An 11,628-nucleotide genomic window follows, 5' to 3' on the forward strand; every position below is an offset into this window, starting at 1 on the left:
GGGAGTCATCTTCACCCCCCCCCCCCCTCTGGCCGGTGCTTCACCCCGACTGATCAACTATTTTTATCACTGTTGGGGGCAAAACTTGCCGCGTCTCTCACCAGCAGGAAAATACAAGGCACATAAAGTCACTTTAAAATGAAAGTCAAGCAGTTTAGGTTGAGAGCGGTCAACTATAGTTGAAAAGTATATAGAAATAAAAAACAAACAGTAAATGTGTCAATAAAGTGCCAGTAATAATGAAAAACTATTAATAAAGTGCTAGTATTGGTTCAAAAGTGTCAATAAAGAGCTGATATTAGTGCAAAGTATCAATAAAGTACCAGAAATGATGAAAAGTATCAATAAAGTAGCAGCAACAGTGAAAAAGTATAAATTGTAACATATTAACATATTTAACATATCATTTAACATTTACCAGTACTTTTTTGATACTTTTTGTTATTACTGGTACTTTATTGATACTTTTTGCTCTTACTGGTACTTTATTGATACTTTTTTTATATTTACCAGCACTTTATTGATACTTTTTGCTCTTACTGCTACTTTATTGATACTTTTTTTATATTTACCAGCACTTTATTGATACTTTTTGTTATTACTGGTACTTTATTGATACTTTTTTTATATTTACCAGCGCTTTATTGATAATTTTGCACTAATACCAGCACTTTATTGCAATTTTTTTTAAATATTATAGACACTTTATTGATATGTTTACACTTTATACTGGTATCGGTATTGGTATCTGTTTCAGTATCGGTGCATCCCTCACTCTCAAAACCTCAGCCTGCTGAGCTTCTTGTTGAAATACTAGAACTTTGTCACTGACAATAGTTGCAACTGAGGCTTTCAGTATGAATCACGACTCCGTCGGTACCAAGCCGGTGACACAACAGCATGAAGACTCTGTACAGTAACCCGCCACCCCGCCACCCCGCCGCTACGCCACCCCGCCGCTCCACCGCCCCGCCGCAGCGTTTCATCAGTCGCTTCCACAGCGGTGAGGCTGCATGACTTGCACCTCGGTGTCCAGATTTAGCAGCGCTCGGGCTTTAAACCGACAACGGAGAGTGACGGCCGGGTTCGGTTTCGGTCTCACGCTCATGCTGACTGGCTGCTGGCACGCCGCCTCGACACGCCGCCTCGCCCGCACACGTTTGCCGTCTGCACGTGTTCGTACGCAGCAGAAACATCGGTGTCCGGAGCCTCCAGGCCAGAGGTCGGAGACCTTTCTGACCAAAACAGACGTTTCTGGCAATTTCAACCTCTTAAATTTCACGTAGAGCCACAAGATGTTCAACCGCTGCTTCTTGTCAGATCCACAACCTGCCACAAGTTGCATTGGAGTTTCATCAGTAAAATATAGGAAGATAAACAATTTATTAGAGTTTCTTTGTAGGCTAGTTAAGGCGGTTTCAAACTATATAATGGATTTTTTTTAAGCATTTTGACTCTTTTGTCTTTTCTGAATTTGTTTTCTTTTTTAAGTTGTTAAACATGAAATTTAGAGTTTAATTTTTCTAAATAGTGTTTCAAATACAGCCAGTATTAGTGTAATTGTATGAATACAGTGCAGATATTAATTGCACATTTATTACCCCTCGGACCGTTTTCGAAAAGTTTCCCCTTTCGCACAAACCTCGTTAGGAGCGACTACGACGTGTTAATCCCAGCACGGCGACATGTTGGGACCGTTTTTAGAACAATAACTGAAAACGGAGAGACGAAGTTTCTCCAGCTGGAGGTTTCAGACACAATGGTTTTCGGTGACCTGTAGCTTTGTTGACGTGTAAACAAACGGCCCAGACGTATTGAAATATCACTATTGTCACTCATCGGCTTGTTATCGGGGCGGAGGGGGGGGGGGGGTGGGGGGGGGTGAAACCAAACCGCCATTGTCGGTTAGCGTAAACACGGTGGTTCCCTCCAGATCTCACAGCGAGTAAATAACTCCTGGCAAAGAAAAAACGTAGCGCTGCGTTAGAAAGAGCAAAATGTTTATTCACCAGTCAAAACATACACTTCAAGGGAAAGAGTCTCTCGACTAACGTTCACACAGTGACGCATGCATGGCGAGCTCCCGGTGGGGGGGGGGGGGGGGGGGGGGGCAACGACCCGGGAGCTCAAACCCAACCGCTGCGTTGAGATTTTGTCAGGGTGGCCAAAAAAAAAAGAAAAAGAGTAGCGGGACTTTGATCACAAATATCGTTCATACAGAATCAGTCCCAAAATGTACAAATCAGGAGCAGAAAGAAAAACAAACAAACAAACAAAGCTAATATAATACAGAGGTGCAGTCTGAGAGGCTGTACAGGAGGAGGTGCAGACAAGCTCGCTGGGTGCTGGTTCTGGTTCCGTCTTCATGGAGAACAGAGTCTGCTGGGCTCGTGTGGTTCCTCGGTACCAGACGGGCGAGCGAGCGAGGGTGGCGAGGGAGTGGGGGGGGGGAGGGGGGGTTATCAGTTCTCGAGGAAAGCCACGTAGTCGGTGAGTCTGGCCAACTGCTGCTCATTTGGAACCAATGAGACTGGGGGAGGATCTGTGGAGAGACGGGGGGGGGGGGGGGGGGGGGGGGGGGGGGGAGGAGGAGGAGGAGGAGGAGGGGGGGGAGGAGAGGCTGAGTCAGAGGGGAGATTCCTCGTCCTGCCAAGAGCGATCGCTCTGCGGCCCGCGAGGAGCCGCACTGTTAACGTCTCATGAGCTCACCCCCCCCCCCCCCCCCCCCCTCACCACCCCCCCCCAAAAAAAAAAGAAAAATCTGAGGCCATGTGGGGAGCAGATGCTCCGACCACAGCCTCCTACTCTGTCTGTCCTTAAAATCACCCACAACCACCCGAGAGCCGAGGACACGTGACCTGAAGAAAATGTACTTAAAAAAAACAACAACAACAACAACAACAAAACGGGCAAATGGTTGAACTTCAGAGAAGAAAAAGCTGAAAGTGAGCCGGAGAGGCAGGACGGGGGAAGGCAGGCGGGTTAATGGAGCGACGCTGCCACCTACCGGGCTTTTTGGGCATCACCATCCTGGTGGCGGGGTCGGCCTGCCAGCCTTGGGTCACCACACCTTTAAGGGGGGGGGGGGAGAAGAGAGGGCCGGTTTATAAAAAGCATGTGGTGATACCGGTGGATCCACCGGGGGGCAGCAGGGAGCAGATCCCGGCTGAGGGTGAGTGAAGGACGAGGTCACAGCTGAAACATTCTCTTTAAAATAATACAATCGTTCCTTAAAGTAGAACGAAAACTAAATATGCTTTAAAACAAACGGAGGAATTCACATTTTCTTTGCAGAATTCGGAATTTTTTTTTCCCAACGATCCAGGTTTTGTGAATAAAAACCAGAATGCTTTTGGATCCGTGGCACTTTAAAGGTGCAGAACTATAAACTGAAGTATTACTTGGTAGTAATGAGCTGTAATCTGTAAAGTAACATGCAATAGTCTGTACAATAACCCTGCATCTACGTCACTTTATCTACGTCACTTTATCTACGTCACTAACTGACCTTGTTAGGACTGACCCTGCACTGCCAACACTATTTTTTTTTACTATAGTATGTTTATTGTACTTTATTCTACACTTTGCCCCCCATCATAGTTTAATTTCCTCGTATTTCATCTTACCGTATACTTTGCTCCCCTTAGAACTTATTATACTTGATTATAGTTTGTGATTTTTATATTTTTTAGTCCTATTTTATTTTATTTACTTATTATTACTTTATACGGTAAATACTTTTGGCCCTTAGAGTTCTTGACAGTCATTGTATATAAGATTCCTCTATTCTTATCTCACTGTTTGCACATTTCTTGTCTTTCCTACTCAAGAGTCCTTAAGAGCAGAATGGAACAAGGACATTTCTCCTTTGTGATCAATAAAGTCTCATCTTATCTTATCTTACTTCTTTACCTGCTGACCCTGATTGGACGAGACCAGCCGGCCAATCAGGATTCAACAAATGTCGACAAAGTGACGTCATCAAGAATACCATTTTTATTTATTTGCTTATTATTTACTCAAAAAACGCAATAATGTAAATGTTGTGCTGAAGCAAAAGGAAGTTCTTAAAGAAATTAAGTTTATTTTTCTATTCAAAGCAGGAACAGATATATAATCCAATCTCAAATAAGAACTATAAGGATGATTACGTAATCAACACTCAGTAAACATGGGTGTCATTGTGTGTTTCTTCACACTTTCCTCACGGAACCTCCAACTGGGAAGCGACTTCATGCGGCTCTTACCCTTCACTGCCTCCTCCACGGTGTAGCCCACGAATTGGGCGAAGTCCTCTGCGGTGATGGAGGTGTAGGCCTGCGCCACCAGGCTGTACGCCCTCTGCCGCGTGCTCTCTGTGAAGACACCAGGGTCAGGACGGTGCGGACAACCTCCCGCCTCCATCTCCAGCGTGTACGGCGCACAGGCGGCGCCGGCTGTGCAGCGCGGCAGCGGGGTTCTCGTGTTACACGTTTTCACGTTTTCAAATTTTGTTGCATTTCCCGCGTCTGTTTACACGACGTCGGAGCTGCCAGCCACTGGAAACGCAACTTTTCAGAACGGTGCTCGAGGAGCAACTTTTTTTTTTTTTTTTTTAATTCAAGGTTGTGAAAAATAAACAATAGAAAACAGTAAACAATTCCAAAGATGTGTGAAAATGAACAATACATTCTATATACAAAAGAAATACAAACAAGTGCTACCGCTAATACTATTTACATAATGTGTGTGTGCGTGTGTGTGTGTGTGTGTGTGTGTGTGTGCTTGTATATGAAACACTAAGTGTGACTTGTTATATTTCTGGAGGAAACGGAGGAGAAAGGAAATAGTTTGGTAACATAAAAAGGAGCAAAAGAGAAAAAAAAAGTGAAATTCTCCATTTTGTAGAAATTGAATGAGTTTGTTTAGGAACCGAGGTTCTATTGTCATAAATCCAGGAAGTGTCGACTGAGATTCTGTAATAATAATATAGTCAGACAGCAGATCTTTCTACTGACGTCTACTGATAGGTTGTGAGTGTGGTTGTCATGGCGACGGTTCAGGCTACAAGAAGTAGTTTAGTGTGTGGTGAGTGGAGAGTGATGGTTGAGAAATCTCCTAGAAGGCAGAGTGGGGGGGGGGGGGGGGGGGGGTAGAGGGATGTGGCAGTCCAGGAAGGAGGAACTTTTTGTAAAATGTTTCGATTGCGTCTCCATGGAAACCAGGGGAAAATGCAACTTTTTGAATCATTGCTTCTGCACATGCTCAGTAGAGGGACAATAACAACAATGTTTTCCTGCAGTGTCGTGACTCCCAGTACGTATTCTCCTGGGATATGGTACTTTTATTTTGAAATCTTTTTTTTTTTTGCAGGGCGGACACGTAAAAGGAACTCCCCCGTTACGTTCTACCATAAAATGAATGAACCATTATTAATTTTATTTACGAGTGAGATAATGCAGCTATAGCCTTGAAACAAAAAAGCATTATTCAAATTTGACCTTTCAAAATAAATGTTGGTAACTATTGGCCAGTTGTCTTTTGAAAATTTCATTGTAATCGTCATTTTTATTTCTCATTTTCATTAAGTCACAGAATAAGCAGAGAAAATGGATGATTTGGATGATTATAAATTTTTATTTACGAGTCAAAAAATGCAGTTGAATCTGAAAATGAAACCTTTTTGTTAATACATTTCAAATGGATTTTTCAGCTAAATTCGCTTCCATATACGCGTGTGGTTTCATCACCCCCCCCCAAAAAATACACTGTTTTAATAGTTTCTGCTGTTTCCATGGAAACGGACATCGTTTTCATGTAAAAGCTAAACACTTTTGAAGCGAAAATGCAAAAACCCCAACCCTAATGGGAGCTGAGGGGGAGAACAGCGACGGGCGAATCAGGATGAAACTGTGCTTATGGATTTTTCACAACTTAAAGTTAAAGTTAGAGTTAAACTTAGAGTTAAAAGAAGCCCGCTAAAGGCCCCTGGTGTTTGACGTGGACTTTAAAATGCAGTGTGGTGCTGCTGAAAGGTTTTATCAGCCGGTTCGCCTCCGAACACCCGTGATCGGTTCCCGTTTATCTTGGAACCCGGAGATTACAATAAGAGTGCAGGAGGCCCGCGGCCACACAACCCACGCCTGTATACGCTCGCTGCTATCACGTAAATGCCTCAGGGTTATGGCCTTTCGTGTTTTATAGCCTAGCAACGGGTTGTGTGTACCAACAGGCGGCCTCCGCTCTGTTGCGGCGGTTAGCGGCGGTAACAATAACAGGCGGGACGAGAAGAGACAGCTGTAGCTGAAGGCCGCAGATCTGTCGAGAACAGATCTGCAGATCGAGAACAGAAATGAAGGTACCCTCCAGTTCGTCAACATTTCTGCAGCAAGTTTCTTGGGACACCGAATCGGGTGAAAACCCGATTCGGTGTCCCAAGAAACTTGCTGCAGAAATGTTGGCGAACTGGAGGGTACCTTCATTTCTTGATGTAGGTCCTTGACGCTTATTGATAAAAATCTGTTAAAACGCAGATCGAGAACAGAAATGAAGGTACCCTCCAGTTCCCCAGCATTTCCGCAGGGAGTTTCTTGGGACACCGAATCGGGCGAAAACTGGAGGGTACCTTCATGTCTTGATGAAGGTCCTTGGCGCTTATTGATAAAAATCTGTTAAAACGCAGATCGAGAACAGAAATGAAGGTACCCTCCAGTTCCCCAGCATTTCCGCAGGAAGTTTCTTGGGACACCGAATCGGGCGAAAACTGGAGGGTACCTTCATGTCTTGACGAAGGTCCTTGACGCTTATTGATAAAAATCTGTTAAAACGGCGGTTTCCATGGCTTACGGCCGACGTGTTTCCTCTTTCTAGTCGGTCTAAAAGCGATCCATGAATTTGCCACCCCCCCCCGACTCTGATCGTCTCAAGGGGCTTTCTGTAACTCGCCCCCTTAGGAAGACATGTATTTTTACCGTGGCCTCTTGACCGCCTGGGGGGGGGGGCTTATGTGACAACTGCAACCCCCCCCCCCCCCCCCGAGCGTGCCCTTCTGACACATCAGAACTGGGCTGGAGGTGCTGAGCAAGACCATCCGGGTGGGAGGAAGGGGGTTTTTATGGAGCAGAAACAGGACCTGGCCCGTCCTTCGCTGAGCCGACGGTCTATTCCAGGGCCTCGCTATCACTTCTCACCCTCTCACCCGCTATAAAAATAGCCCTCACTTTTCACCAGCAAAGGCAAAGCCGACAGGACATGGCAAGGACTTTTTTTAAATTATTTTTACATCCAGTCTATTGCCAAGAAAGAGAAGCGACAGACTGGGAGAAGTTTGGATGAAAAGCACGGCGAGGGGAAAACCCCCCGACGCAAACCCCCAAAAATAATACCGGGTTGGTCACGGAAGGCCTGTAGAAAAAAAAAAGCCACTTGGTGCTTGACTTCATGCAGCTTTTATTCCACATATCAGTAGAGGTGGTGATTACAGGCAGGTCAACTGATCACCGAACGAACACAAACACAGTGAGAAAAGAAAGCTAATAAAAACAAGTCATTCCATCGGCTACAAACAGAAGAACATCCTGTGCAATCCATTGTTAGACGTTTCTCTACAACTAGTTTTCCGTTGATCTGGTGGAGAGGTACAAAAGTATAAAAAGAAGTTAAGAAAAGGTACGAATACGACACTGAAATTAAATATTGCACTGGAAGTGAGGGCAAGTTATTTCGGCCCTCGTTCCACCGGCAGACCCTACGTTTCCTTCCACCGTCGTGACAAACGACTCCCCCGCTTCAAACACCTTCAAACGAACACATCGCAATACTTTGAGTCCTCAACAACTTCAGTTTTCATTATTCCTCCTCCTCCTCCTCTTCTTCTTCCTCCTCCTCTTCCTCGGCGTCCTCAAACTCGTCGTCGTCGACAACTCCAAAGTCCATTTTGGCGAGGACCGTCTCCACGTGCTCCGTGGCTAAAGTAAAGTGGTCCATCTTCTCGAAGCCCGGCTCTGGCCGGTCTTCTCCCAGCGAGGACTTGGCCGCGTCTTTGGTCTGGTTGATGAGGCCCTTGGACGCCACCAGGAACTCGGCGGCGCCGCTCTGCTCCAGCGCCCTCACGGCGGTGTCCGTCAGCTCCGTGCTGGCCTGCAGCCGCTCGCCGTAGCGCTGGGCCAGCGCCCGCAGGGCCGCCACCTTCTCGTCCTGCTCCTTGCCCACGTGCTCCAGCAGGACGGTCTTGCGCTCCTCCAGGACGGCGTACAGCAGGTCGAAGCGCTCGGCCAGCCCCTGCTTGGCGCGCTGGGCGTTCTCCTGCACGGCGCGGCAGGCGTCCTCCATCTGATTGAGCAGCGCCTGCAGGCGCCCGTTGCTGGCCACCAGGGTGTCGATGGCGTTGCTCAGCTCTCCCTTCTGGGTCTGGTAGACGCTGGCGAGGGGCGCCACCTCGCAGTCCTTGTGCTGGCCGAACACCTTGCACATGGAGCAGGTGGGAGCCTGGCAGGTCACGCAGTAGATGTTGATCTTCTCGTCCTCGTGCTCCTGGCACATGGGCTCCTTGGTCTCCTTGGGCTTCAGGGTGGTCTCGTTGTTGCCGCCGCCGCTGCCCTCCTGCTGCTGCTTGTAGATGTCGATGATGTTCTCCACCAGCAGGTTGCGCTGGAGCCCGTGCACCCCGTGGCGGTCGAGCACCACCTCGAACCGGCAGGTGGGGCAGCGGAACACGCCGCCGGAGAAGCGGTACGGGTTGCGCGAGTCGTAGAGGTCGCTGGCGCAGCTCCGGCACAGGTTGTGCTGGCAGGGCAGGATGACCACGGGCTTGGTGAACATGTCCAGGCAGATGGGACAGCTCAGCTGCTTCTCCAGGCTGTCCATGGGGCTGGGAGGCCGGACGATGGATCCTGTCCTCTGGACGTCCATGGCGGGGGAAAAGCGTCTGTCTACGCCTGGAATCTCAACTTTTCCTCACTTCCCCGCTCAGAGAAAACTAAGAGCTCGTCAAGGGTCCCGAAGCGGAGAGCTGACTTTGAGAAGTTACCCCTGCGTGTGTGCCGCCCCCGCCGGGTGAAGTGCTGGTGTCTATTTTGGTTGAGCGCTAGCCACCCTGTCCTTTATACCGACACCCTCACAGCTGGTGACACCCGATCCGTCCACCAAACAGAGCAGGCATTCCGGCCCGCGTGCTGGCCCGGGGTCTTTTCACAGAAATGGACCCCTCCTACCGGCTGCCGCATGCGTCACATGTCCCAGTGGGCACCGTGTCCCCTCTGACTCCCACAGCAGAGACAAACAGGGTCCATGTGACTGTCTCGAAGGAGACGGGGCTCCTTCTAGTATGTAAACAAGTTCACATCAACATTGCGTGACTTTGTTTGTTTTTCAGTTTTGGGGTTTTTTTTTTTCCACTTTGACTTGATCTTACTTGATCAAAATTCTTATTTATATACTTTATTTAGATCAGAACTGAAACCAACTTTACACACAAACATCAAAATGTAAGTAAATTGCTAGAAGGTTTGTTTAACAAACAATATTTGACTAAATGAGGCCAAAGTCTTTGTTTGAGGAAAAGGCAGATCATATTTTAGAACTTGTTTCACCATACAGTGCAGCCAAAACAAAAGTGTAGATACAAGCAAAGCTGCACTTCTTTTGTGGCCTTATATAAAACCTCGTTCACAGTGACGTGGACCCAAAGTGCCACTGCTGTTTACCACGTCCATCAAGCAGTGATCAGTGACCGGAGTGTGTTGTGACATGCTGTTTGTCCGCATCGACGGCAGATCAACACCGACCAGCAGACACACGAGGTACAAGCTATTCTTACACTCTTGCACAAGGGCATCACCTCATGACACAAACGCCCCAACAATTGTTCAGCACACAGTCAATCGTTTATACGCTTGAGTAGAAACCAAATTATTCTTTCATCAATGTCAGCAGCAGAGAATGAAATCAAACACGAGAGAAATGTCACCGGGATATTCCGTTCTCTTTCTTGCGACATGGTCTTGGTTGTAAATTAAAGTTTAAAAAAAATCTAAATAATGTGGCGTCTTTGTAATAAAATGTCTACAGAAGATTTTAAAGTGACCTAAAGAAAAAGTTTGATAAACACCTCATGGCTCAGCCTGTTTTATTCCCACACTTGGAAAAACTGCTCCGCTGACGCCCCCTGCTGACCACAGCCCAGCATGACGGTTCAGTGCAGCAGCAGGCAGGTTGGTTTGTTCCAGTTCCCTCAGACGTGAACGAGCAAATCGAACATGACGCGTTGTAAGCGTGGGAGCGTTTTGTGCCGTTACCTCGAAGTGCCTCCATGACGGGCTGGATGTTCTCCGACCACTGGTGCGCCGCGATGGCTGTGTAGATCCCTGGAAAGTCCCGCTGCCAGATGTGCTGGCCCACGGCCCAAATAGCGGATAATTCAGGGTTCGCCTGGACACAAAAAGTCACAAAGCATCATTATGCTTCAGTCAGCTGCTCTCCAGAGGATTCACACTTAAAAAATAAAAAAATTCACATTATTGTGTAGCATAATAGCTATCAACAATCTGCTGGAGGTGCCGCTATAAAACAAACATTGTTAAGAGATTTTCCACTTCCCTCACATGCAGTGTCATGCGAGTAAAATGAAATACCTCACTGTATTGATGCCTCCGTTTGGATTCCCATATTAAAGTAGAGCTGCTCAGAGTTAAAGTCTAATTTATACCAAGTCACCTCTGAAACAGTTTGGCTCATACATTTGAAACCTCTTTATAACACGTAGTCGTAGTAAACAAAGCAGATCCCCTGAATTCGATGTGGATGCAAACAACCAGACTCTTTCTGACTGCGTCACTAATTAATCAATATGGATCCTTGTTATTGAGGAAAAAAACAGTGAAGACAGAGTTTCAAAGAACTCTTACATCGCGACTTTGAAGTGTGAAAGTCTGTTTTAACCTGCTTACCGATTTGATGGGCTGGGGAACCCTCTTCCATAGATATCTGGCATTATTCCTGCAAGAACAGGGATGACAGGAGTTAGTTGATATGTACAAAGTCCAGATGGATCCAAGCTAAGCTCTCACATGTCGACTCTGTATGCTGCAATCACACACAGGATTATACAAAAATACCCGATTCGTTGCAACCCTCCACCATCACATCTTCATCAATCATACTGTTCAATCCTCCACTTGCTTATGAAGCTAATGACCTCTCTCTCTGACACAGTCAAACTATGTCTCTCTCTGACACACACACACACACACACACACACACACACACACACACACACACACACACACACACACACACACACACACACACACACACACTTCACTTACATGTCATTATTGAGTAAGTAGAGGGCCAGCAGCTGAGCGTACACTTGAGGAGTTGCAATGCCTCCTGGAGCCTGTTCAGAATAGATACCAGTGTCAAAATAAAAGGGTGGCGTCGAGACTATTGTCAAACTAAATGCTTAAAACAAAAACAGAGAGAAAAGTTGTATATTGTAAGAGCAATTATAACCTAGTTTGAACGCATTTTGCTCACACAGGCTCGGTAATAATGCTATTTCAGCATGAGCAAGTCAAAAGGAGTGTCTGAAGAGGTGAATGAAGCCAAAACACAACAACACAGTTATGAGGTTACCTGAAGAGGATTATT

At 46.6% G+C, this 11,628-nt stretch overlaps 2 protein-coding genes across 2 annotated transcripts in view; both read right to left on the reverse strand.

Moving 5' to 3' along the window:
• Positions 1-1,989: 1,989 nt before the first annotated feature.
• The window catches only part of cops8 (COP9 signalosome subunit 8), a 10,141-nt gene continuing 502 nt past the window's right edge, over positions 1,990-11,628 (reverse strand). Inside the window, exons 2-7 of the mRNA XM_080498347.1 lie at positions 11,304-11,374; positions 10,926-10,974; positions 10,275-10,407; positions 4,248-4,355; positions 3,008-3,070; positions 1,990-2,542 (exon numbers count right to left, since the gene is read on the reverse strand). Of these exons, the coding sequence (XP_080354473.1) occupies positions 2,463-2,542; positions 3,008-3,070; positions 4,248-4,355; positions 10,275-10,407; positions 10,926-10,974; positions 11,304-11,374 (504 nt within the window). The 3' untranslated portion in view covers positions 1,990-2,462. The remainder of the gene's footprint in view (positions 2,543-3,007; positions 3,071-4,247; positions 4,356-10,274; positions 10,408-10,925; positions 10,975-11,303; positions 11,375-11,628) is intronic.
• Positions 7,412-9,065, reverse strand: trim63b (tripartite motif containing 63b). Its single transcript, XM_080498346.1, has one exon. The coding sequence runs from the start codon at positions 8,887-8,889 to the stop codon at positions 7,828-7,830; it is 1,062 nt and encodes a 353-aa protein (XP_080354472.1). The 5' UTR covers positions 8,890-9,065; the 3' UTR covers positions 7,412-7,827.

This window comes from Blennius ocellaris, assembly GCF_963422515.1.
Source record: "Blennius ocellaris genome assembly, chromosome: 6".
Taxonomy (NCBI): domain Eukaryota; kingdom Metazoa; phylum Chordata; class Actinopteri; order Blenniiformes; family Blenniidae; genus Blennius; species Blennius ocellaris.

Bases quoted from the DNA above. Each gene is read 5' to 3' on its own strand.
- trim63b (XM_080498346.1), bottom strand. From the start codon at position 8,889: ATGGACGTCCAGAGGACAGGATCCATCGTCCGGCCTCCCAGCCCCATG.